This window comes from Fundulus heteroclitus, chromosome 21 (assembly GCF_011125445.2).
Source record: "Fundulus heteroclitus isolate FHET01 chromosome 21, MU-UCD_Fhet_4.1, whole genome shotgun sequence".
NCBI lineage: Eukaryota > Metazoa > Chordata > Actinopteri > Cyprinodontiformes > Fundulidae > Fundulus > Fundulus heteroclitus.
In genome coordinates this window covers 40558786-40581220 of record NC_046381.1, presented here as the reverse complement: position 1 = coordinate 40581220, position 22435 = coordinate 40558786, and the positions used below count along the sequence as shown (strand labels likewise).

The 22435-nt window shown below is 39.9% G+C and overlaps 1 protein-coding gene across 1 annotated transcript; it reads right to left on the bottom strand.

Moving 5' to 3' along the window:
- On the bottom strand, nt 1–17352 carry si:ch73-264p11.1 (uncharacterized protein LOC100000923 homolog). Its single transcript, XM_036125028.1, has 4 exons — nt 17006–17352; nt 5448–5511; nt 1161–1554; nt 1–1072 (listed from the first exon to the last, which is right to left on the bottom strand). Exons 1-4 carry the CDS (start codon nt 17146–17148, stop codon nt 1035–1037), a joined length of 639 nt encoding a protein of 212 aa, XP_035980921.1. The 5' UTR covers nt 17149–17352; the 3' UTR covers nt 1–1034.
- Nucleotides 17353–22435: the final 5083 nt, after the last annotated feature.

Sequence of the window (22435 nt, the reverse complement as noted above, 5' to 3'; positions counted from 1 at the left end):
CACAGAATGAGCCAGAAGAATATCTGGGCTTTGTTTCTGGACCTTTAATCCCCAGTTTCCAAGACCAGACAGCCTGATAATTTGCAATATCTGGTAATATCTGGCACAATACTGTAGGACACCAATAGACATGCTTGCAGACTCTTCATCACTTGATCTCCTCGATGCCAGAAAAGCTTTGTCGTGTTGGAAGGTTTGAAATTCTTGCAAATATTTTGTTCCATTTTGCAGCTCCTGATCCATGAAGGACTTTGAGATGCGTTTATTTAGATATATACATGACAACAAATAGCAAAACAAATGAAAAATAGAACAAGCATTTAAAAATGTCTACATTGTTACATGAGAACATGAGAGGAAAACATGAAATATCCAGGGTTCATTCTTCCTAAAATAAAACTACCGTCAAACGAAGGCAACACTATTTGTTTTTCCTTCTAACATTTATATCGACTTCAGAACAGCAAAGCTTCTTGTTCTGCTGTGCTACTGTTAGCTGCCACGACGGGTAAAGAGTCCTGTGGTTACCAGTGGAGATCTCTGAGGAATAAGCCGAGTGAAAACAACAGTAGGCGTGAAGCTGAGACCTTCAGCTGCAGAGAGGTTGACAGAAGTTCCTCCTTACATTCAGATTAGAGTCAATCATTTACAAAACGGGCTCATCTTTGGGAGGAAATTCATTCAAAATGAAAACCTTACCTGAGCTTTTCTTCTGTTTTTCTAAACTAGTGGTTTTCCACTCTGGTCTCTGCAGCCCTTGATGGCTAATGAGGAAGTAATGAAATCATTTGATTCAGGTTCTCTGGACCAGAGACACATCTAAAGCATTGAGGACTGTGGGTCCCGAATTGAAAACCGCCATAATAAATCAAAGTGTGCAAATGCAACCAAACCCCTTAAAGGTTTGTCCCGTAAAAAAAAAAAAAAAGAAATCTAAATCCCAAAGACAAAGGGTTTCCAGGAGAAACATCAGTCCGTGTTCTTCTTGTCCTTCCTTGAGATGTTTGCAATCGGTTTGATGACATAAGTGAGAGTCACTCAGGAAGGACTTCCACGTATTCTGAAGGATTATCTACAATAAAAAAAGAGGACAAGTTAGCTGGAAAAAACCCGTCAATGTAGAGACATTGGCAGTAAACAAGGAAACATCTCCTACGTACTCTCATAGTCATGTTCCTCAGCTACAGGAACATCTCTTCTTTGTGGTATGTATCCATCCGATGCTCCAGCCGAATATCTGGCCGATGCTCCACCCGATGCTCCACCTGATGCTCCGGACGAATATCTGCCCGGTACTCCACCCGATGCTCCACCTGATGCTCCGGACGAATATCTGCCCGGTACTCCGGCCGGTACTCCGGCCGGTGCTCCACCCAAAACTCTGGCTGATGCTTCGGGTCGTATCTCCGGTCTGCACGGCGGCTGGATCAACATGGGAGTCTTCTTTTTCACCGCGTGGCTTAGATGAATGGCAAGACCCTGGTTCTTCCTCTTGTAATTCCGGATTAAATCAGCCAAAGTCTTAAAATATGTTTCCTGCAAACCTCCCGCTGTCTGTGGACAGAAATAACAGAAATAAAACAGACGAAGAAGCTAAAAGTGCTGCATTTCTAAGCCTTGAATGTCAGAAATGTGAGACTAAATCTGCCAAACTCCCTCCTCCTGTTTGCAAATCTGCCACCAATATTCAAATATTGTCATGAACAAGTAGCGTGCAAAATATATTCTCTTCATTTAAGGTTTTATTTTTTCAATGTGAAATGTAAATAATGTAAAGTTTTTCCAGAGCCTGAAGGGAACTTAAGCAATTCCCAACAGCAAATCCCACAATCCCACATGAAACAACCGGGAAACTAGACGGGAATTAATTTCAACTTTAAAAAAAGAGCAATTATGCAAAAATTAATAATACAAATATTTGTAATTATAGACAGATATATAGAAATATATATGGAAATTAAAAAGTTTAATCTATATAGAAATAAAAATTAAAATATCACACACAACAGAAACCTATGCAACAAGATTAAATAATAATTTATTATTGACAGAAATACATAAAAAGTTAAAATTTTAAGGTTCTCATTTTCAGCTAGCTTCAGCAGCCAGTAACATTTAGCAACAAACATAAAATAACCAATAAAATTTTAGTTTAATAGATGCACCCAGATGTACCTATGGCTCAATTTGGAACTAAAGACCTTTTTTTTTTTTTTGGACATAATTTTGGGAATGATAATAATGATAATAATAAAATCATAAAAAGTCAAGTAATTATAATAATTTCTTTTTTTATCTCTAGGAGCCTGGAGTCAACTGAGGAGGGGGCACCATGAGGATCGGTGGTCTTAACCTTATCCTCATAGTTTTGATACGAACCTCTACCTCGTTGACAAAGTCAGTATTTTTCTGAGCATATAATTTACAGCATAAAAATTAATATATTTTACACACTACATATAAAAATGCAGAAAACATGAGAAAAATCTATTTCTTGGTCTAAACTCTAAAGTATCAATTACAATACAAAGAAAATTTGAAAGCTTGCCGCTTTATTCTTAATTTTTTCAAAGCAACCAAAAGGATTTTCTTTTTAGCAAAATGTGAAGTTTCCTCACAATAACCTGTATCAGATTTTTAAGGGGCAAATGGACAGGCTGTTCCAGTCACTTCGGTGCATTTTTGATCCAGTAAGTCTCCTTATGAAACGTATTGACCTGTATTCCTTCCCTATAACTCCCTCCTCCTGTTTGGCAGCCCTGACTCCAACTCATCCCACCTCCAGAAGCGTGTCTACTGATAAACCGCATCATCTGCCCAGGCACGTTTCCTACCCCCCCATTCCTTCGCCTCATCACTTGCCCCAGACTCTTGAACCACAACAGCGCCTTCATCAGTTAGGTTTACCTCACCCCCTTCCTGTCTGGAGCTTGTTTTTAACCATCGTTCAGTTTGACAAGTTTCCTTTGCTATGGGGGTGAGTTTCCATCATGGGGGTTAAACGTTTTTCTTTCCCCAGCCCTTAAATGCATCAGCATCATTCTGAAACCCAATATCTGCCAGAATTTAAGGGCTTTTAAACATTTCAGCGTTTCCTGCTACACTCACGCCGCCAAAAAATGTAACGTTTTAAACACAATCGTTGTTCAACTTCAGTCATGAACTTGTAACCCAGACAGAAGTGTGTCCAGAACGGAAAAGCTGTGGGTGATGCATTAATGACATCATCGTCTGCGTGAGCGACCCTCTAAAAAACGCGTGTTAGCTGTTCGTGTCTGTGGGCTGGGGGTGTGCAGAACAACGCCAGGATGGAAAGAAAACAGCAATGACCTCAGAGCAGAACCTTTACTGACCCGTAAATCTGGAAGAGTGGGAAGGTCATGTTCAAGCTATTTGAAGTCCGTTCTGCTGAAAGGTTACCCCCAAATTATATTTATTTTAATGGTCAACGTTCATCACAGAACAATGAAAGAAGTGTGGCTGCAGACCCTTCCAGCTGAGCAGTACGAGGAGGAAGTCACATGATGTGGAGATGAAGATGACGAGCTGCGGCAGGACTAGAAACTGAAACCGATGTTGACGAAGGCGCCGGTGTTGAAAGTAGAGCGACATGCAGCTCATGATAGATGGGAAGTGGGATTTCTGCCTCTTCCTCCTCATAAAGGCTCAGAATGAGGCCAAATGATGGTGAAATCTGAGTAAATGATAATAGTCTGAGCTTTATCTGTCTGCATCAAATTTAGCTTTTTTTTATTGTAAAGGAAACATTATGACGCTAGTTTCAGTGGGTTGTGCCAAAATTGTAAATTGTGGTCTACAGGAAATGACCCAAATCTTTTTTTCCTCTACATTATAAGGGATGATGCCTGGTGAGGCGTTATCAGAAATTAATGGACACAGTGAAGTCTATTAATTTCTGCTAATGGACGCCTCGAAGGACATTATGTTGCTTATACCATGGTCACTTATGAAATAAATAAATATGGAATCAATCATCAATACTTTAATGTGTTTTTCACTATTAAAATTGTAAATTTTTCAGAAGAAGCGGCTGAGAGAACTATTTAATATCACGCGTTGTGACGTGTTGCCACTGTTGCCTAACGTTTGAGCCAACGCAATAATTTATAACAATCAGGCTTTGTGACCGGACTTTTTTTTATAGGTGTTCTAAAACACTTATTTTTGAACGGACACCCTGCAGCCAATCACAATCGAGTATTCACCCAGACCTGGTATAAAGTTATTTAAACTCTATTAAGACATAAATAAACGGCAAAAACATTTTGAGTGACTTAATTTCAACCATTATAAATAAAAGCATTTAAATCTCTGAATCAGCAACATAGGGTTATTTAAATAGGATAAAGTTTTGAGACTTAACACTTCATGGTCATAAATAACAGATATCAGTATAATATATCTTTAGATCCGTCTTTCTTTTTGTTAGGCTGGAAATTATATGCTTTTTTTTTAACCATATTTTCCACAACATGAAAATGTATCCATTGTGTTTTTGCCAAAGTTTTCACGTTCTACTTTATTTTAAAACTGAAACATGGAAATAAAATGGCAGTTATTTAAAAATTACAAATTTCTCTTTACATATTTATCTAAAATTATAAATTGTCTTCTTCTCTCCAGGTCGTATAACATTTAAACATGTTTTATTAAGCTGAATTAAGGGGAAAAAAGCTGGCAGTTCGGTATGAAAGGTCAACCTGAAGGTGTTTGTGGCCCCGACGTCACTTTTCTCCTTCATTAGTCTCTTGTTTTCTTTTAAATTTGCATATTTGTGAAATCTAAAGTGGAAACTTAACTCCTCATCATGACCTTAAAGTGTTTAAAGAATGGAATTACGGCATAGCACCTCCCTAACAAGAAAGCCTTAAGCTCATGTTTTGGGTTATTTCTAAGACAAGTACCTCAGATGTTTGTCTCGACCACAATGATGCGTTTAGCTGGTTACAGCATCACATCATGTTCTTCCTCCTCTGGCTACATTTTATTTAGATTTTAAACTTTTTTTTTTTTTCCTCTTTATGACACATTTTTTGACTGGTATTGTCTGACAAATACGGTAAACAATTTAAACTGGTGGGATGACCTCAGCAACAGTAATTTTTGCATCTCCTGTGTTGATACAATCTAAACCCTGTAAGAAAATGTACAGGTCATGTGACTAATAATGCAGAAAGTGACCTAATTCAGCACCAAATCTACATGCCACAGATCTACACTGCGATCAATTCGCCTGCACTTCAACGTAAAAAATATTCCTAACTATGCATATTCTACACTGAGCAGAGATAAAATGGTAACGTAATTAAATAAATGGGTTAATAATCAGAATTAAGGCAGAAGGAAGGGCTCACCCAGGGCCCTTATTCAAAACACAGCAGCTTATTGATTAGAGAGACATTAAATGAGAGGAAGTGAGTTTTTACCAGGAGGGTGTAGTTTCCATTGTGGGCCTGAAGGATTCTGTAGGTATAAACCACTTTCTGTTTGCTGAAAAGAGAAAACAACATGTCAGTTAGTGAAAAATGTTTTTAGTGGAAGAACAATAATAAATATTAACGATTAGAGATTGAGCTCCGTGTTTATTGCAACATGAATCGTCTCTCTGGTGTTGGTCTACGATAAAAGTTGCTGAACGTTTGTTCTACGTGAAAGGAAACTTGTGGGCAAGTTTTAGAAGAAGCTAAATGCAAGACTCAACCACAACCAGACCTCAGCCGGACCTCGACAAAGTGCGGAGCGCTGCGACGAAGAGTCACAAAGACAAAAAAGAAACCAAGATTGGCAGCCGACCACTTCACAAAACAGCTTTACAAACGCATATTTCCCTTCAGTTCCTGACAACCGCTCACTTAAAGCAAGGAGGGGAGATTTTTTAAATAATGTAGGATATTTACTCATTAATAACAATCAATATCTGCCTCTTAAAGGAAAAAAACAAACACTTCACACTCAACTTCAAAACTCCTTATGCCCGCTTAACTTTGAAAAATATTTGTATCTCAAGATGTGGAGTAAAATTATGAAACCAATTAGGTATTAAATTTAAGCAAATTAATAATATAACTAAATTCAAAAGCGCAGACAAGAAACATGTTCAATAGGTACAAAGAGGAAAATTAGTAATATGTTTATGTATTTCCGTATATGTCTGCCTACACATTCATGTAGTGCATTGTTGGCATCTATTTTCGGTAATCTATGTTTCTATAACAATAACTGATTAGTAAATGGAATATTTATTATAATAATTTCGTGTTATATTTATATAAAATTGGAGCAATGTAATGATTGTATATTCAAGTACAATACATATTAAACTTATTATATACAGGGACCTCAGTGCAGCATTTGACGCTGTTGACCATGATATATTATTAAAGCGACTGGAGAGCTGGAATCTGGTACAGAACTCCGTTGGTTCAAATCCTTCCCAAAGAACAGGGACTTCTTTGGGTCAATAGGTAATTTCTCATAAGAACGGACAAAATTCACATGTGGGGTTCCCCAAGGTTCAATACTTGGACCCCTTCTATTCAGTATCTATATGCTCCCACTGGCTGAGGTTATAACAAGAAACAAGATTAGCTACCATAACTATGCAGATGATACTCAGCTCTACGTTATGATGACACCAGGTAACTATGAACCCATCAATACACTGAACGGATGCTTAGAACAAATCAATGCATGGATGTGCCAAAATGTTCTTCAATTGAATGAAAACAAAACTGAAGTAATAATCTTTGGACCAATAGAGGAGACATCAAAAGTTAGCACACAGCTTCAGCTGCTTCAGCTAGGAACCACTGATCAGGCCTGAAACCTGGGAGTAGTGATGGACTCAGACCAGAACCTCCATCTAAAGACAAAGTGGACCTTCTAGAACCTGGAGAACATTTCCAGGATTAAAGGACTGATGTCTCAGCAGGATCTGGAGAAACTAATCCATGTTTATCTTTAGTAGAACTGATCATAGAGAACATGGACCCGGTTCTGAAGTCCTTCCACTAAGACTAAGAACGTAGAGAACATGGACCCGGTTCTGAAGTCCTCACTTAGACTAAGAACGTAGAGAACATGGACCCGGTTCTGAAGTCCTTCCACTAAGACTAAGAACATAGAGAACATGGACCCGGTTCTGAAGTCCTTCCACTAAGACTAAGAACATAGAGAACATGGACCCGGTTCTGAAGTCCTCACTAAGACTAAGAACGTAGAGAACATGGACCCGGTTCTGAAGTCCTTCCATGGTTCCCTGGATCTCAGAGAATAGACTTTAAAATCCTTCTGTCTATAAATCCCTGAATTAGCACCTAAATACATCACAGACTTGTTATCAGGGCATCAACCCTCCAGACCACTCAGGTCTTCTGGCTCCAGCCTGCTCTGCAGAACCAGAACCAGAACCAGAACCAGAACCAGACATGGAGAAGCAGCATTTAGTTCCTATGCTCCACTGATCTGGAACAAACTCCCAGAAAAACTGCGAATCAACCAAAACAGCAAGTTCTTTTGAATCCAGACTGAAAACCCGCCTGTTCAGAGTTGCTTTCAGCCATAATAACAGGAACACTGATCAACATATTTGATGTTTATTGATGTTTTCACCTGAAACAATTTAATGTTTGTTACTGGTCTCAAAATTACTGACTGTTTATGATGTTTTCATGATGTAATGCACTTTGAACCGCCTTGCTGCTGAAATGTCCTATGAATAAACCTGACTTTACTCAAAACTCCAAAATGTAGCAATTATCTGTTTACTATCTGGGATTATTAAAGTATTTCTGATTCTGACCGGCTAAAGGGAATTCGACTCAGGGTTCAAGTACAGAGTACAGATATTAAGATTATAGATAGACTTAGAGGAATAAATATGGAGAAAATGAGAAGAATTAAGAAAGAGAGAAAGACTCAGAAATGAAAGGCAGGTTGTGATCATGCAACTATACCCATTTTTTCACAGCTGACTATTCAGCCCTGAACAGTGTCCAGGGTAACTGTGGTGCAGGAGCGTTCTGCGACGGCCGTGTGGAAGAGGACCAGCACCTCCTGCTGAAAGTTAGACTTGTCGAGTACACGGCCCTGGGGGTCGCTGTCATGATCTGCGGTTGTTGAGGACCACAAATGCAACGAAGATGACGCAGGGCCGTCATAAAGTTTGATCATTTTAATTCACAGAACACAGGACGGGACTTAACAGAGGTGAGTTAACAGAAAACAGGAACGTAAACACGCTGGGAAGCAATACTGCACTGCAAAAAGGAAACTAAAAATAAGTCAAATTTGCTTTAAATTAGTATATTTTTCCTTGATTTGATCAGCTAAATAAGACTATATGCCAATGGAATGAGAATTTCTACCCCTAAAATAAGATAATTAGACATCCTGCACTTGAAATAATATGATGGAGATGAATTGTTCCTATTTTAAGTGCAAAAATCTTATTCCGTTGGCAAATAGTCTGATTTACCAGCTGAAATCAATGAAAGATACAGTCATTTGAAGAGGATTTTACCTAGTTTGACTTCCCTTTTTGCAGTGTGTATAACGAACAGGTGAGTAACAATCAACAGAAATACGCACAGCAGGTGAGGCAACTAGGGTGGGAAACTAGAAGGGCATGAAGCACAGGTGAACTGCACACAAAACAAACACTGACTGAAAGATCCACAGTCAAAGGAAGCTAAAATCTAATAAATAACCAAACACCTCAGGATGGGGACTGCTGCTGGTTCTGGTGGTTCTGGTGGGAAAAGTTCTTCCCAGTCTCAGATTCTGCTGCTCTTCTCATCCTGACTCTGAAATCGTACTTTGGCTCTGTGGCATTGGTCTTCGTTTGATCTGGTCTGGCCTTTTATGTCCCCTTCACATAGATCAGCATCAGCTGTACTTAAATGTGTTTTTTGAATCTGCTCAGCATGAGAGCGCAAAGTGCCAGTTGGGTCAAAGTTCTGTGCTCAAAGGACCGGGTCCAACCTGGTCTGGTCGAGCTGCAGAGAGAACTGTGGTCCTTTCCTCGGACCGTGTCAACCAGTAAAGCTCAGCCAGTGGGATTTGCATCATCTTATCCAGCCCATGAGGTAAAAGTGAGTCTGAAGTTACACAGAGGGGCGACCTTATCCAAAAACGTACCCAAATTTACACATTTATTGCATTTTAAAAATGTTATCACTTCACAGGATAAAAAACCTTTTGACAACATTCAGCGATAGACCTCATGCTGACCCGATTATATGTTATTTTAGTTAAACTAGATCAAAGAGATTAACCTTCATGCTCTCTTTCTTTTTTTAGTACAATTAGCATTCACAACTGCGGGTGGTTTTAGTTTAACGGAATGACGTTTGAAATGTCACAACAGCAGCGCTACGGGGAACTAGTTGCTTGAGAAATGTGCTTTTCTTTCTCTGAATTCAGTAAGAGCAGATCATGTTTGGAGAACAGTTGTTTTCCTATTAAAATGATTTCTTGTGATAAATGTGACTCTTGAGGGTTTTAACAAGAATCACACCTAAATTTAAAAACGGGTAAAAAAAAAATAAAGACAAGAGAAAACAGCTAAATTAAAACAATATAAGTTTAGCCATCGAATGAAAATGTGAACGAATGCAATAACTTGTAATTTGCACAGAAACTCATTAAATAAATGAATATTTCCCTTTATAGTCTCACAGAGGGGACATTTGTCCCTCTGTTTGACCCGCCGTTAGGGGGAAGTGTGCACAAGGGGACCAATCAGGACTCAAGAGTCACGTTTAGTGACCCAGAATGACAGAATGAGTTTTGAACCTCTCCAAATATATTTGTAGGGTAATAACTGGTATAATGTATAAATTAACATAATGTAATTAACTCATGGACAAAAGAGACACAGGCAGTAACTGTCACTGTTAATGATTCCTGTAGTTCTATTCAATTCAATTCAATTTAATTTTATTTATATAGCGCCAATTCATGAAACATGTCATCTCGAGGCACTTTACAAAGTCAAAATCAATCATATTATACAGATTGGTCAAAAATGTCCTATATAAGTATCCTATATATACCCAGTTGATTGCATCAAAGTCTCTCCAAGCAGCATTCACTCCTCCTGAAAGAGCGTAGAGCCACAGGGAGAGTCGTCTGCATTGTCCATGGCTTTGCAGCAATCCCTCATACTGAGCAAGCATGAAGCGACAGTGGAGAGGAAAACTCCCCATTAACGGGAAGGAAAACCTCCAGCAGAACCAGAAACCGGGCTCAGTGTGAACGCTCATCTGCCTCCACCCACTGGGGCTTAGAGAAGACAGAGCAGAGACACAGAAAGCACAGAAGCTCACATTGACCCAGGAGTACTTTCTATGTTAGAGAAGACAGAGCAGAGACACAGAAAGCTCAGAAGCTCACATTGACCCAGGAGTACTTTCTATGGTAGAGAAGACAGAGCAGAGACACAGAAAGCTCAGAAGCTCACATTGACCCAGGAGTACTTTCTATGTTAGAGAAGACAGAGCAGAGACACAGAAAGCACAGAAGCTCACATTGATCCAGGAGTACTTTCTATGGTAGAGAAGACAGAGCAGAGACACAGAAAGCACAGAAGCTCACATTGACCCAGGAGTACTTTCTATGGTAGAGAAGACAGAGCAGAGACACAGAAAGCACAGAAGCTCACATTGACCCAGGAGTACTTTCTATGGTAGAGAAGACAGAGCAGAGACACAGAAAGCACAGAAGCTCACATTGACCCAGGAGTACTTTCTATGTTAGAGAAGACAGAGCAGAGACACAGAAAGCTCAGAAGCTCACATTGACCCAGGAGTACTTTCTATGGTAGAGAAGACAGAGCAGAGACACAGAAAGCTCAGAAGCTCACATTGATCCAGTAATCTGTTCTACATTAGATGGTAATAGCGGGTGATCTGTTCTGCCCTTTAGTGCTATGGGACCTCTGTGATGAGGTGGTATTTTTATTTTTTATTCAGAACATATTGTTGAGATTTAAAAAATCCCTGTAATAATGGTTTGAAGCTCAGCTTGAGGGCAGAGGTTTTACTGACACAACCTCCTCGCCGATGCGGCGTCCCTCATGACTCCATGTTTGGGCCTATGGTTTCCTCTCACACGTCGCCTTTGGTTCATGCTTCACAGCTGTGCTCAGAAATTAATAAACACCCAGACATCATTGATATGAATGTCAGATTTATTTTGGGCCCCTTCATTATTCCATCCACCCTCTTTGACGAAGTAGTAACACCGGCAGCTAATCGCCCCCTCATCATGATCCTGCCACCACTGTGGTTAACAGTTTTACAGCATCCTTGGGTTTGAAATCCTCACCCTCTAATCTGCACCCATAATTTCTGCCTTTGTGGTCAAACAGCTCAGTTTTTGTGTCTCTTGAGAGTAAAACTTTTTCCTACTTGACCTCTTCATGTGGGCAGCTCTGATTTCAGTCAAGCCTGGAGGAGTAGCTTCACCCACGTTAGGTTAATTTAATGAACTGAAAATGATATGGCACCATGACTGAAATGTTATATCGGGTTAACATTTCCCTAAACTGTGTTCTGCAAACAGCTAAACATTTATTTAATTAATAATAGGGTAGATATATAACTGAAAAGGCGCTAATCATTCACTTAGTCACATCTGTTTCGCATATTTTAATAATTACGAAAACATGCTTATACAGGTAAAACATTAATTGTAAAAATTCATAATTTTGTCTAATCTTACCGGGAAATGTAACAGACACATTGGCAGCTCTACTCTTTACTCATTTCATATGAAGTACCACAACTGCATCCTGCCAACTGATTACATCAAGAAACACTTTTAAACACAAGGTGGGAACTGTGTGCAGAAACTTGTGTCTACTTTTAAGACCGTCTACTTTTAAGACTAATCTTAAAACATTCCTTTTTGACAAAGCTTCTAGTCAGAGTGGCTCATGTTATCCTGAGCTATCTCTATAGTTATGCTGCTATAGGCTTAGGCTGCTGGAGGACATCAGGGTCTGTTTCTCTCTCTCTGCTGAGTTCTCCTACTGCTCTCCAATCTGCATTGCTTGTTGTTATTTCAGCTTTTAACTTTTTGTTCTCTGTCATTTTTCTCTTCATAGAAGGTACACCTGGTCTGGTGTTCTGTTAGCTGTGACATCATCAGGGGAGGCAGATCATCCTCTATTACCATCTAACATAGAAAGTACACCTGGGTCAATGTGAGCTTCTGAGCTTTCTGTGTCTCTGCTCTGTCTTCTCTAACATAGAAAGTACTCCTGGGTCAATGTGAGCTTCTGTGCTTTCTGTGTCTCTGCTCTGTCTTCTCTAACATAGAAAGTACTCCTGGGTCAATGTGAGCTTCTGTGCTGTCTGTGTCTCTGCTCTGTCTTCTCTAACATAGAAAGTACTCCTGGGTCAATGTGAGCTTCTGAGCTTTCTGTGTCTCTGCTCTGTCTTCTCTAAGCCCCAGTGGGTGGAGGCAGATGAGCGTTCACACTGAGCCTGGTTCTGGTTCTGCTGGAGGTTCTCCTCCCTGTTAAAGGGGAGTTTTCCTCTCCACTGTCGCTTCATGCATGCTCAGTATGAGGGATTGCTGCAAAGCCATCAACAATGCAGACGACTGTCCACTGTGGCTCTACGCTCTTTCAGGAGGAGTGAATGCTGCTTGGAGAGACTTGATGCAACCTGCTGGGTTTCCTTAGAGAGGAAACTTACTCACCAACCTGTCTGGAGGATTCAATAGAATTGACTCGAAGGTTCCTTGAGATAACGCATGTTGTAAATTGACGCAATATAAATAAACTGAATTAAAAGAGTAACAAGATGCAGAAGACACAGTTAGATGGACATAGATAACTCGCTGTGACGAGCCTTGAAAGGAAAAAGCTTAAACAAGAAGTGAAATGTGTAAAACTCTTAAACCTCAATCAATAAATCAATCAATCAAATTTTATTGTCAATTACAATTTGCATTGCAATCGAAAAGTCAGTTCCAGTACAACCTGACCCATATGTGGAAAAACATTGATGTTAAAAGTACATTAGTTCTGTTTTCACCGCAGCAGCACAACCTCGTCTGCATTTACCACATTATACCCGGACTACTTGCTAGCAGCTAAAACCAAACCCGGGTTATACTGTAAAGTAAAACTGCATTTTCTGCTTCTTCTCATCGGATTATCAGCTGCAAATGACTTTATTGGTGCAATATTTGGTACGGTATTAAATTTCCATGTCCTTGCATGCACATTCTGCATGTTAGTTATATATCTGGCCCTTTTACACTTCCACTGTCCTCAATGGTCCCACTCAATGTACATGTTTAACATCCGTCGTGATCTTCATCATCATCATGATAATCATCACACTATTCTGCGATGGTTTAGCTGTTACATATTTTCCCGTTTGATATTGTTTAGTCATGTTTCGACTAAAAGCTCTTTTACATGTCTGCTGCTAGAAATAAATTACTTTAGAGGCCAACAGCAGAAACGTCTCAGAAGACAGCGTGTGTCGTTTGAGCTGGTATTAAATGTTACATCTTTAACTCGACATGAATTCCAAGTCAGACAGTTTTTACAGCTTTCTCATCAGCATCTGGAAGTTTTTATAGGTCAGCATTAGAAGGAATTATAAGCTTATTGCTTCTGCCAATACACCCTTTTTCAGACTGTTTTAATTTATGTTACATGGACATATACTGTCATTTATTATTTACTTGTATTTCTGAAATAAATACCTATTAAAACGCTATAATTTGGGAGTTTAAAAACAGTTTCTTGTAGCTTCATAAGGTCAGAACTGTCCGAGTACCGAAACGTTCAGAAACCTCTCTGCTCTGACGCAGGTTTCTAAAACGTCCAACTTACCATTCCTGCAGGCAATGGCACACTACGGCGAGCCGCCAGTGAGATATTCATTTAATTTAGCTGCATCAAAGCAGGAAGGCTTATAATTATGCACAACGCCAGCCCTCATACACCATGGTAGAGAACCGCTGGGGTTTCTTTCTATTGTAAAATACATTAGTTTCATCAAATGTTGTAAAAAGATTTTCTTCTGTTTCTGCTTCTATTTGTTCCACTTAAATGTTTTAGATCGTCAAACAAATTTGACAACCTGAGTGAATACAAAGAGCAGTTTAAAAATTCTGATTTCACTCATAAAGAGGAAATTAAATAAGATGGCCTCCGGGTTAAATTGTGAATTAACTGAATTATTCCAAGAGCTCATGAACAACCAGGAGGTCCTGAAATGACCCAGAACAACATCTGAACCTCTGCAGACTTCCCTGAGTCAGGGTCAGAGGTCAGAGGTCAGAGGTCAGGGCCAAAAACAGGAGCGCCTCGCTGACCCAACAGAAAAAGAAATCTTTGGGAAAATCTTCTGCACACCGATGAGATAAAGGTGGAAACTTTCTGGGAGGATTTACCGCTGATGCGTCAGAATCAGAAGCAGCGTTAGCGGCCAAGGCCACAAGACTCACAGCAGGCGGACATTTGGTAAAAACGTACAAACGTTAGAGACAAATATAAAGGAGTAAAAAGAGCAGCATGTTGACGTATGTGTCTGCGTACCCAATATGCATTTATTCCTCTAAAGATAGAGCAGATATCATTTGTTTCTCAGCGGAGCAGCCACTGATCAGGCCTTTGTCGTGTCGTCAGAGCCACAGTCTGGGGGAAGAAAGCATTTCTCTGACGGCTGCTTTTAGCGGCGACAAAGAGAAGTACGGAGGCGGAGCCGCACGGACCCGCCTGGGTTAAAACCAAGACGGCATTTTGGAAAAAGAGCATTAAACGGTGGGGGAGGTGTGGTGGTCTGGGGCCCCTGTCTGCTAAGGCAGGATGTGGACGACTTCCTTAACAAACCGCCCTGAGGTTATGCAGCCGGACAATTATCCGAAACTAACCCCCCTCTCACTAGCACAAAAATACGCTTTCAGCGGCCTAGTCAAAGCCCAGGACTTAAATACCGCTGTGCACTGACACTAAACAGGCTGGAGAAGCCCTCCGGAGGGTCTGATGCTGCAAAGAGTGGCCTAAGATTCCTCCTCGCCGACATAAAGCGTCTGTGTCGGGTGTGGGAGCTGCAGAGCGGCGAGGACGGCGGAGAAGAACGCCGAGGTTCTGCTGCTTTGGCTGCAGAACATCCAGATTATGAAAAGGTTGCTTTCCTCTGACCGTGACAGCTCAGTCCAAATAAGCTTTCCTCTGACCATAAGGAGCCCAAAATAAGCCCGCTCCCCTAACCCACCCAGACTGTTTTTAAGAATGCTAAATGCAAAACTATCTGTGCTATATTTCAGACTCTGCTACTAATTGTTATTTTTATTCTGTTTATATTTTTTGCTCCTCATTTATGCCAAGTACACCAAGCTTTTTTACTGTTTGTATTTAGCTGGTTTTCCCTCCACATATACATTTAGATGTATTTCTAATTATAGTGCAGTATTTATTAACAGGTTATTACCTCTTTATCTCAGTTTTATGTGCTCCGGTAGCCAAGCAACAATATTTCACTGCCAGACTCCCTGTTGGGTTTTTGTGCAACGACAATAAAAGCCAGACTAAGTCTGAAGTCTTGGCAAACACTCGACCTCGGCTGTGACTAAACAGCCAGATGTTTGGGGGGGGGGGGGGGGGGGGGGGGGATTACTTTTCCTCACACGAACAGCTTGGTTTGGATAGAACAAATAAAATCACGGCTCGTAAACTGCTTGTTAGAGCCTTACTGGAGTGAAATATGTTCAGAGTTTAACCCACTGCAGCATAATTATTGCCTTTTGCATTCTCTCTGTGGCTGTATTTGCTAAAATTCTGAAACATTTAACTTCTCTTTGCAGGTAAAGGAGCAGACAGAGGATGTTGTATTGTTCTCTCCATTTTCACCTTTTCTCCTTTTTTTCTCTTCTGCCTTCTTGTTTTTGTGTGTATTTAACATGAAATATTTCCTGCATTGATTATAATAAAGATTTTTACGTGTATAAATCAAGCGCAGCTCTACGGTGAAAGCGGTAAGGCTCCACCTGTGAAAGTAAAATCTGTTGGGCTCTTTCTAAAGCTAAAACACGGAGAAGCAGCATTTAGTTCCTATGCTCCACTGATCTGGAACAAACTTCCAGAAAACTGTAAAAGTGCTGAAAGCCTGAGTTCCTTTAAATCAAGATTAAAAACACATTTGTTTAGGATAACCTTTATCTGTTCTAGTTAAACTGTTTTTTATTTCAACTTTGTAGTCCAACTGTTTTTAATGTTTGCTTTTAGTTTCTATTTTTCCATGTTTTATTTTGTTTCTACATTTTATTCCTACTTGCTTTTCTTTTTTTCCCCCTGTATTTTAATCATGTAAAGCACTTTGTATTGTCTCTGTACTGAAATGTGCTAAATAAATAAATTTGCCTTATATTGCCAGACAGGACACTATTTAAAAAAAAAAAGCATTTTACTGAAAAAGGAAGAAATTCATAAGCGGCCAAAGATTTTTAATGAACGTTATCACTTATTTTATATAAAACAATGAAAATGTTTAGAGTTTTAACTGATTTAAACATCCAGGATTGAGACTTTATAGCAGATCACGGCTTTAGCCTTTTCTGTATATTCGTACTAAAGAGGAAGATGCAGAACAATAACATCATTAACTTCTTTATAGACGTGCTGTTCAGGCTGCAAAATTTTGATAACTTGTAAAATCTCTGGTGAAAATCAACACGTTAGCTCAGATTTTGAGAAAACCACCTGCAGCAGCCCTGCAGAGGATGGTGAGGGGACCAGAGGGGGGTCCCTGGGGGGTCCCTGGCCTCGGCCCGGAGTTCGTATCAGAACCACTGCAGAGGTCAGGGGTCAGAACACCAGAACCTCTGATGAGCTGTTTAACGGCACAGCCAGCGGACTGCAGCCTGTTCAGATGTGCATTTCGCCTTCGTGCGTCTGTTTCACAGAGATCTGCTAATTAAAGCCAGAGAAATGCAGCCGGTCCGCTTTGCTACTCACTAGACGCAGAGGCACAGGGCTCCCTGGATGCTCTCGCTCTCTCGGATCAGGTAGGCCCCGTCCTTGTTCTTCCTGCCCAGCAGCTCCTCACACTCCCTCTTGGACATGGGGCCGTGGTAGCACTCCGGCATGGCGGCGGTCATGATGAACGGAGGCCTGTGGGCCGGCAGGCAGACATCCACCTCCGCGTGTGACGGACTTCTGCTTTCAGAGAGTCTGAGAAGCACAGCTCAGCTCCACGGACGGCTGCAGGAGGAGCGGCGACGGCTCTGGCCCGGTTTGTGCAGCGTGAAGGAAGACGGGCATCACAGGGGGGAGGTCAGCGCTCGCTGCCTGGAGGCGCTCGGCTTGATGCGCTCTGAGAGGGCATCAGGAAACCGACGTGGTGTTGTGACAGTTTCACAGGAAGTACGCGTGTGTGTAGCTATGACGAGAGGCAGAAAATGGAAACAGAGATCTACGACTGATACCAGCGACACTTTCCTGCATGTCTGAAATGACGCTTAATGAGGGGGAACAAGAGAACTGTACAGATCCCTCAGGGGAATTAAGTTCAAGGCGCTTTTTACAGGAAGATCAAGGCCACTGAGGATGAGGCGCTCCACAGGCGCTCACCTCCTCGGTGCTGACGCAGCGATGAAGAGCGTCATGGCCACCAGACGGCCGTCATGTCACCGATGGGCTTCTGGTCCAGTTCACTTCAACTCAGTCTGGCTCTGATCTGGTCAATGCAATTAGATTCAGTTCATTTTATTTCATTTCTACTCAGTTTGAGTCATTTCAGTTCTAACAAATTCAGTTCAGTACATTTATTTTAAGTTTGTTTGAATACAGCTCCGTTTGGTATTTTTTGTTGTTTTTCTTTTGTACGGACCTTTTTCTTGAAACTGCATAAGTAAGTTTAGCTCTAGTGAATCTAGTTCTTTTTAGTTCAGTGCATTTCAGTTCAGTTTAATTCCTGATCATTTTGGTTCGGTTCAGACAAATTGAGTTTCAGTCCAATTGAATTCAATTCATCTTGATTCAGTTCAATTAAATTCCCTTTATTTGAGTTGAATTCAGCTCAATGTGAAAGAACTGTATTCAGTTCAGTTCATTTCTATTTGAATCTTGTGCTTTTAATTCAAATCCCTTCGATTCTACTCAGTTAAAACTGTTTTAAATAATTTGCTATGCTTTAATGCTGTTCAGTACAAATACATTAAAAGCATTTATGTCTCAGTTCAGTTTTGGTTCAGTTTAGCTCAATTCAAATCAGTTCATTTATAGAGGATCCACAGCTAAATTCATCTGAGGGTAAGAACGTCCCACTCATATCCAATCACAGTTCAGTTCAGTTCAGTCCTTTATTTTCCCCTCAGTAGAGAAACGTATCTTATTATGATTTAATCCGTTAATTATTGGAGTGAGTGACAAACAAATGGAAAACATGCAGATACATATAAAATATTCAATCAGCCATTTGCTTTTATTATCCCCAAGGGGCCGACTGTTGATATTGATTAGAAAAAATGGTGATAATGAAAAGAAAATAGAGAGTGTGTAGTACTGTCATACATAAAAAATAAGAAAACTATACTATAAAAAATACCACATGATGAATCTACATGTGTGCAAACATAAGATAATAAGGGAGCATTTGAACAAAGTGTTTTTTTTATTAATTGTGCAAAAACAGACTATTTACGCAAATATGGTAGTAGGGCTAGATAATGTTTCACAGACTTCCATATTTTCACATTCAAAGCAACAACAAAGTAAGATTTGATCCAGTTTGGTTAAAAATCCAATAAGAATAAATAAGCAAAGAATAAACTGCATGAGATGCTCACAATTCTACCTATAGTAAAAGCCATCTGTACATATATTCATAGTACATGTAAACTCTGTTATAAAAACAATCATCTGTATATTATGCTATTGTACATATCTGTAAAACTCTATTCATAGTAATATCCACCTGTATATTATATTCGGTACATATCCAGCTCTAAATTTAGTTCACAATACTAGTTATTTATATATTATACTCATAGGACAAATCTATCATGAATATTCTGTTTATAATAGTATTCATCTCTATATTTATTCAGTAATAACTCATGTCCTGTACTTATGGAACCATTGTTTATCCTGCACTTGCTGCTATTGCACTTCTGGTTAGACCTAAACTGCATTTCCTTGCCTTGTACCTGTGTAATGACAATAAAGTTGAATCTAATCTAAATCTAAATCTAATGAGATGATAGGGCGCCCTCTGCTGGTTGGCTGTGAGAACTGCAGACCAAGTGGACGCTCTCCAGCTCATCTGGACTTTGCTTTTAAATTATTTGTTTATAAATCTGTCTATCGCAATGCAACATAAAAAGCTTATTTAGTAATTATGTTTTATCAAATAATTTTTAACCAGTCTTTTATATTTATTCAAATCTTTTTGATACAATCCTCACTCGATAGTCTTATGCTCATTTTAAAAAATGTAAAAATGTATTTTTTAAAAACATCCATCCATCCATCCTTTATTATCCGTTCATCCATCTATTCCTTCAGGCCGCTCACTGAGGTCTTATTCATCCCCATTTTCATTCATTCATCATTCATCCGTTCATCCCTCCACTCGTCTTTCCATCAAACCTTTCCTTCTTTTTCTCCTCCTCAGAGGTTAAATCTAACTGTATCAACCCTCTCCAGCTCCTCTAACAACCACAAAGCCCCATAAGATCCAGTCAGGAGTTCTGGATCGGTTCTGGATCTCCTCCCAGCAGAACCTCCACCAGGAGGAGCCGCTCCCCGGTGCCTGAAGGCCTGGGTCACCGTGACGCGGCTCCAGAGGAGCTTTAGGAAGAAGTTCCAGGTGGAGAACCTCTGATCCCATTTATGATCTCACCAGGGAAATCCACTTTGATCCACTATCTGCCAAGTCAGGTGACAGGTGAGGGGGCGGGGCTTAAACACCTAAGCTCTTTACGTGACCTGAACACCGTGGCCCAACCATGACCTTTCACCCGGATGCTCAGGGCTGACGTCAGGATGGAAAAACTTCTGTAAAGCAGATAAAAATCACATCAGTGATATCTAATAAAAGAAAGATGATCTGTGGTCAGAAAGATTGTCTTATGGCAGATTTTAGTTCTCTTACTTGCCAACTTAGATATTTAGGGGTGATAACGATAATTTCATAGAAGATACTTTATTATTATTATTATTATTATTATTATTATTATTATTATTATTATTAATATATTTTATATATATATATATTATATATATATATATATATATATATATATATATATAATAATAATAATAATAATAATAATAATAATAATAATAATAATAATAATAATAATGATAATAATAATACGAATATGAATATGAATATAAATACAGTGGCAGGAGTGGTCTGGGAACAATTTTGGGTCCCTCAGGAGGAGCGTCGTCAGAGAGAGGAAGGTCTGGGTTTCCTGACTGGAAAATCTGCGGCGGCACCAGTATAGTGGGGGGGTGATGAACGAATGAACGAATGAATGAATGAATGAATGAATGAATGAATGAATATTGTTGTAAATCTGGACTCAGGGTAGATGTTGGATCTCATCACGCATCGCCTCGACAATCCACCCCCAGACTGGCTGAGCTCTCCAGATCTGCCAGGATCTTAGCCAACAGTTTGTCTCATGAAGTTTTTGGCTGATAAAAGTCCATCAGGGATATTAACACATCAGAGGAATCTAGATTATAGGGAGGCTGTAATGTTCCTGATTCCAGCCTAATATCCCAGTTTATAGCGCCTCATTAAAAGGAGGAGGAAATCATTCAGGAACACAGCAAAAACGGATCTAAAAACAAGTAAAATGTTTTTAAAGTTAGTCTATTCATCCTTGATTTGAGCCAATAAATAAGATGATCTGCCAATGGAATGAGTATCTTTACCCCTAAAGTAAGATAATTAGACATCCTGCACTTGAAATAAGATGATGGAGATGAATTGTTCCTATTTTAAGTGGAAAAATCTTATTCCATTGGCAAATCAACTTATTTACCTGCTCAAATGAAGGACAAATACACTCATTTCAAGAAAATTGTATTTATTTATAGTTGTATTTTTGCAGTGAAGCGACCAGAGGGTTTATCAGACGTGTTAATAAACAAAATAAACCCTTCCTGGGACGTATTCACTAAGAACACCATCATCCAGCAGCAGCAGCAGAAACTCTCCTCTGGTAACCTCTGCTGTCTCTCTGCTCTCAGGCCACACCTTCATTCTCCAGCCCTGATTGGAAGCTGCTGGCTCTGACATTACTGCACCCTCAGCCCTCTGGAGACGCTAAATTACACGTTTATGCTGCTGACTACAGGGTGGCATGGGCTGGGTGCAGCTATTAATAACCTTCACTGCTGCAGCCATAATATTTATATGGTGTATTACCCCAGAATCACCTCTGAACACTCAATCTCTAACATTGTGTCTGAAAAAGCTGAATCTGCTGCCCTGTTATTGTCAGACGGCCTGTTTAGCTCATATAAACTCCAGGAAAGCTTTTTCTAAGCATCTGAACGCCCTCCAGCCTGGCGGCCATCGTGCAGCAGCACATATGGACACATGAGCAGCTTCATATGGAGGTTTATGAGACGTTTCTGAACGGTTTCACTCCTGCAGCCGTGGTTATCGTTGGGTTTTCCCCTCTGAGCTTCTAGAAAAACAGCCCAAACCTCTAGAAACACCCAGAAACACATTTACACCGTCCTCTTGCCTTTATGCAAGTAATCACACCCTTCAACTGGACAAAATAAACACCTCCTCCGTACATCAGGTTTTTTCTCCAAGACACGAACCTGGGAGTAATTTAGTGAAGCCCAGAATTATTCATACCCCTGGCAGCTTTAAAATTATCTTTATTCATCCAAAAAGTTTGTTTCTGACAGGAAATGTGAGGCACATGTCAATCAACTGTGATTGAAATGGCGGCAGATTAGAAATCCCTCCTGGATTGATGAGGAAACGTTTGATGACTCATTTTTATTCCTTGTTAATGAAGCTAAAGCAGAAATTTATTTTTCTAATCAGGAATGAATCCAGTTTTCCACTTTTCACAGCCGAATGAATCAAAACAGCAGTTTTTTCTTTTCTCTCCGCCCTCTAACCCTTTAATGCTCTTTATTATACTGCCTTAAAATTCATTAATGGAGACAACATCACAGAAGTTTTAATTACAAAGTCATTCTGCACTCCTTTCTAATTAGATCTGCCTTCTGGATGTTATTTTTAACCAGTTTTAACCAGCAGCTCGCCTCACATAGTGGTCCAGAGCAGAGAGGAGCTGCCTGCTCTTAGCTCCTCACTTCTGGAAAACAAAAGATTCAAACTCACACGGCTGATGCACTGCGTCCGTTTCTGTGTTTGATAAGTTGATATTTAAGTTTTAAACA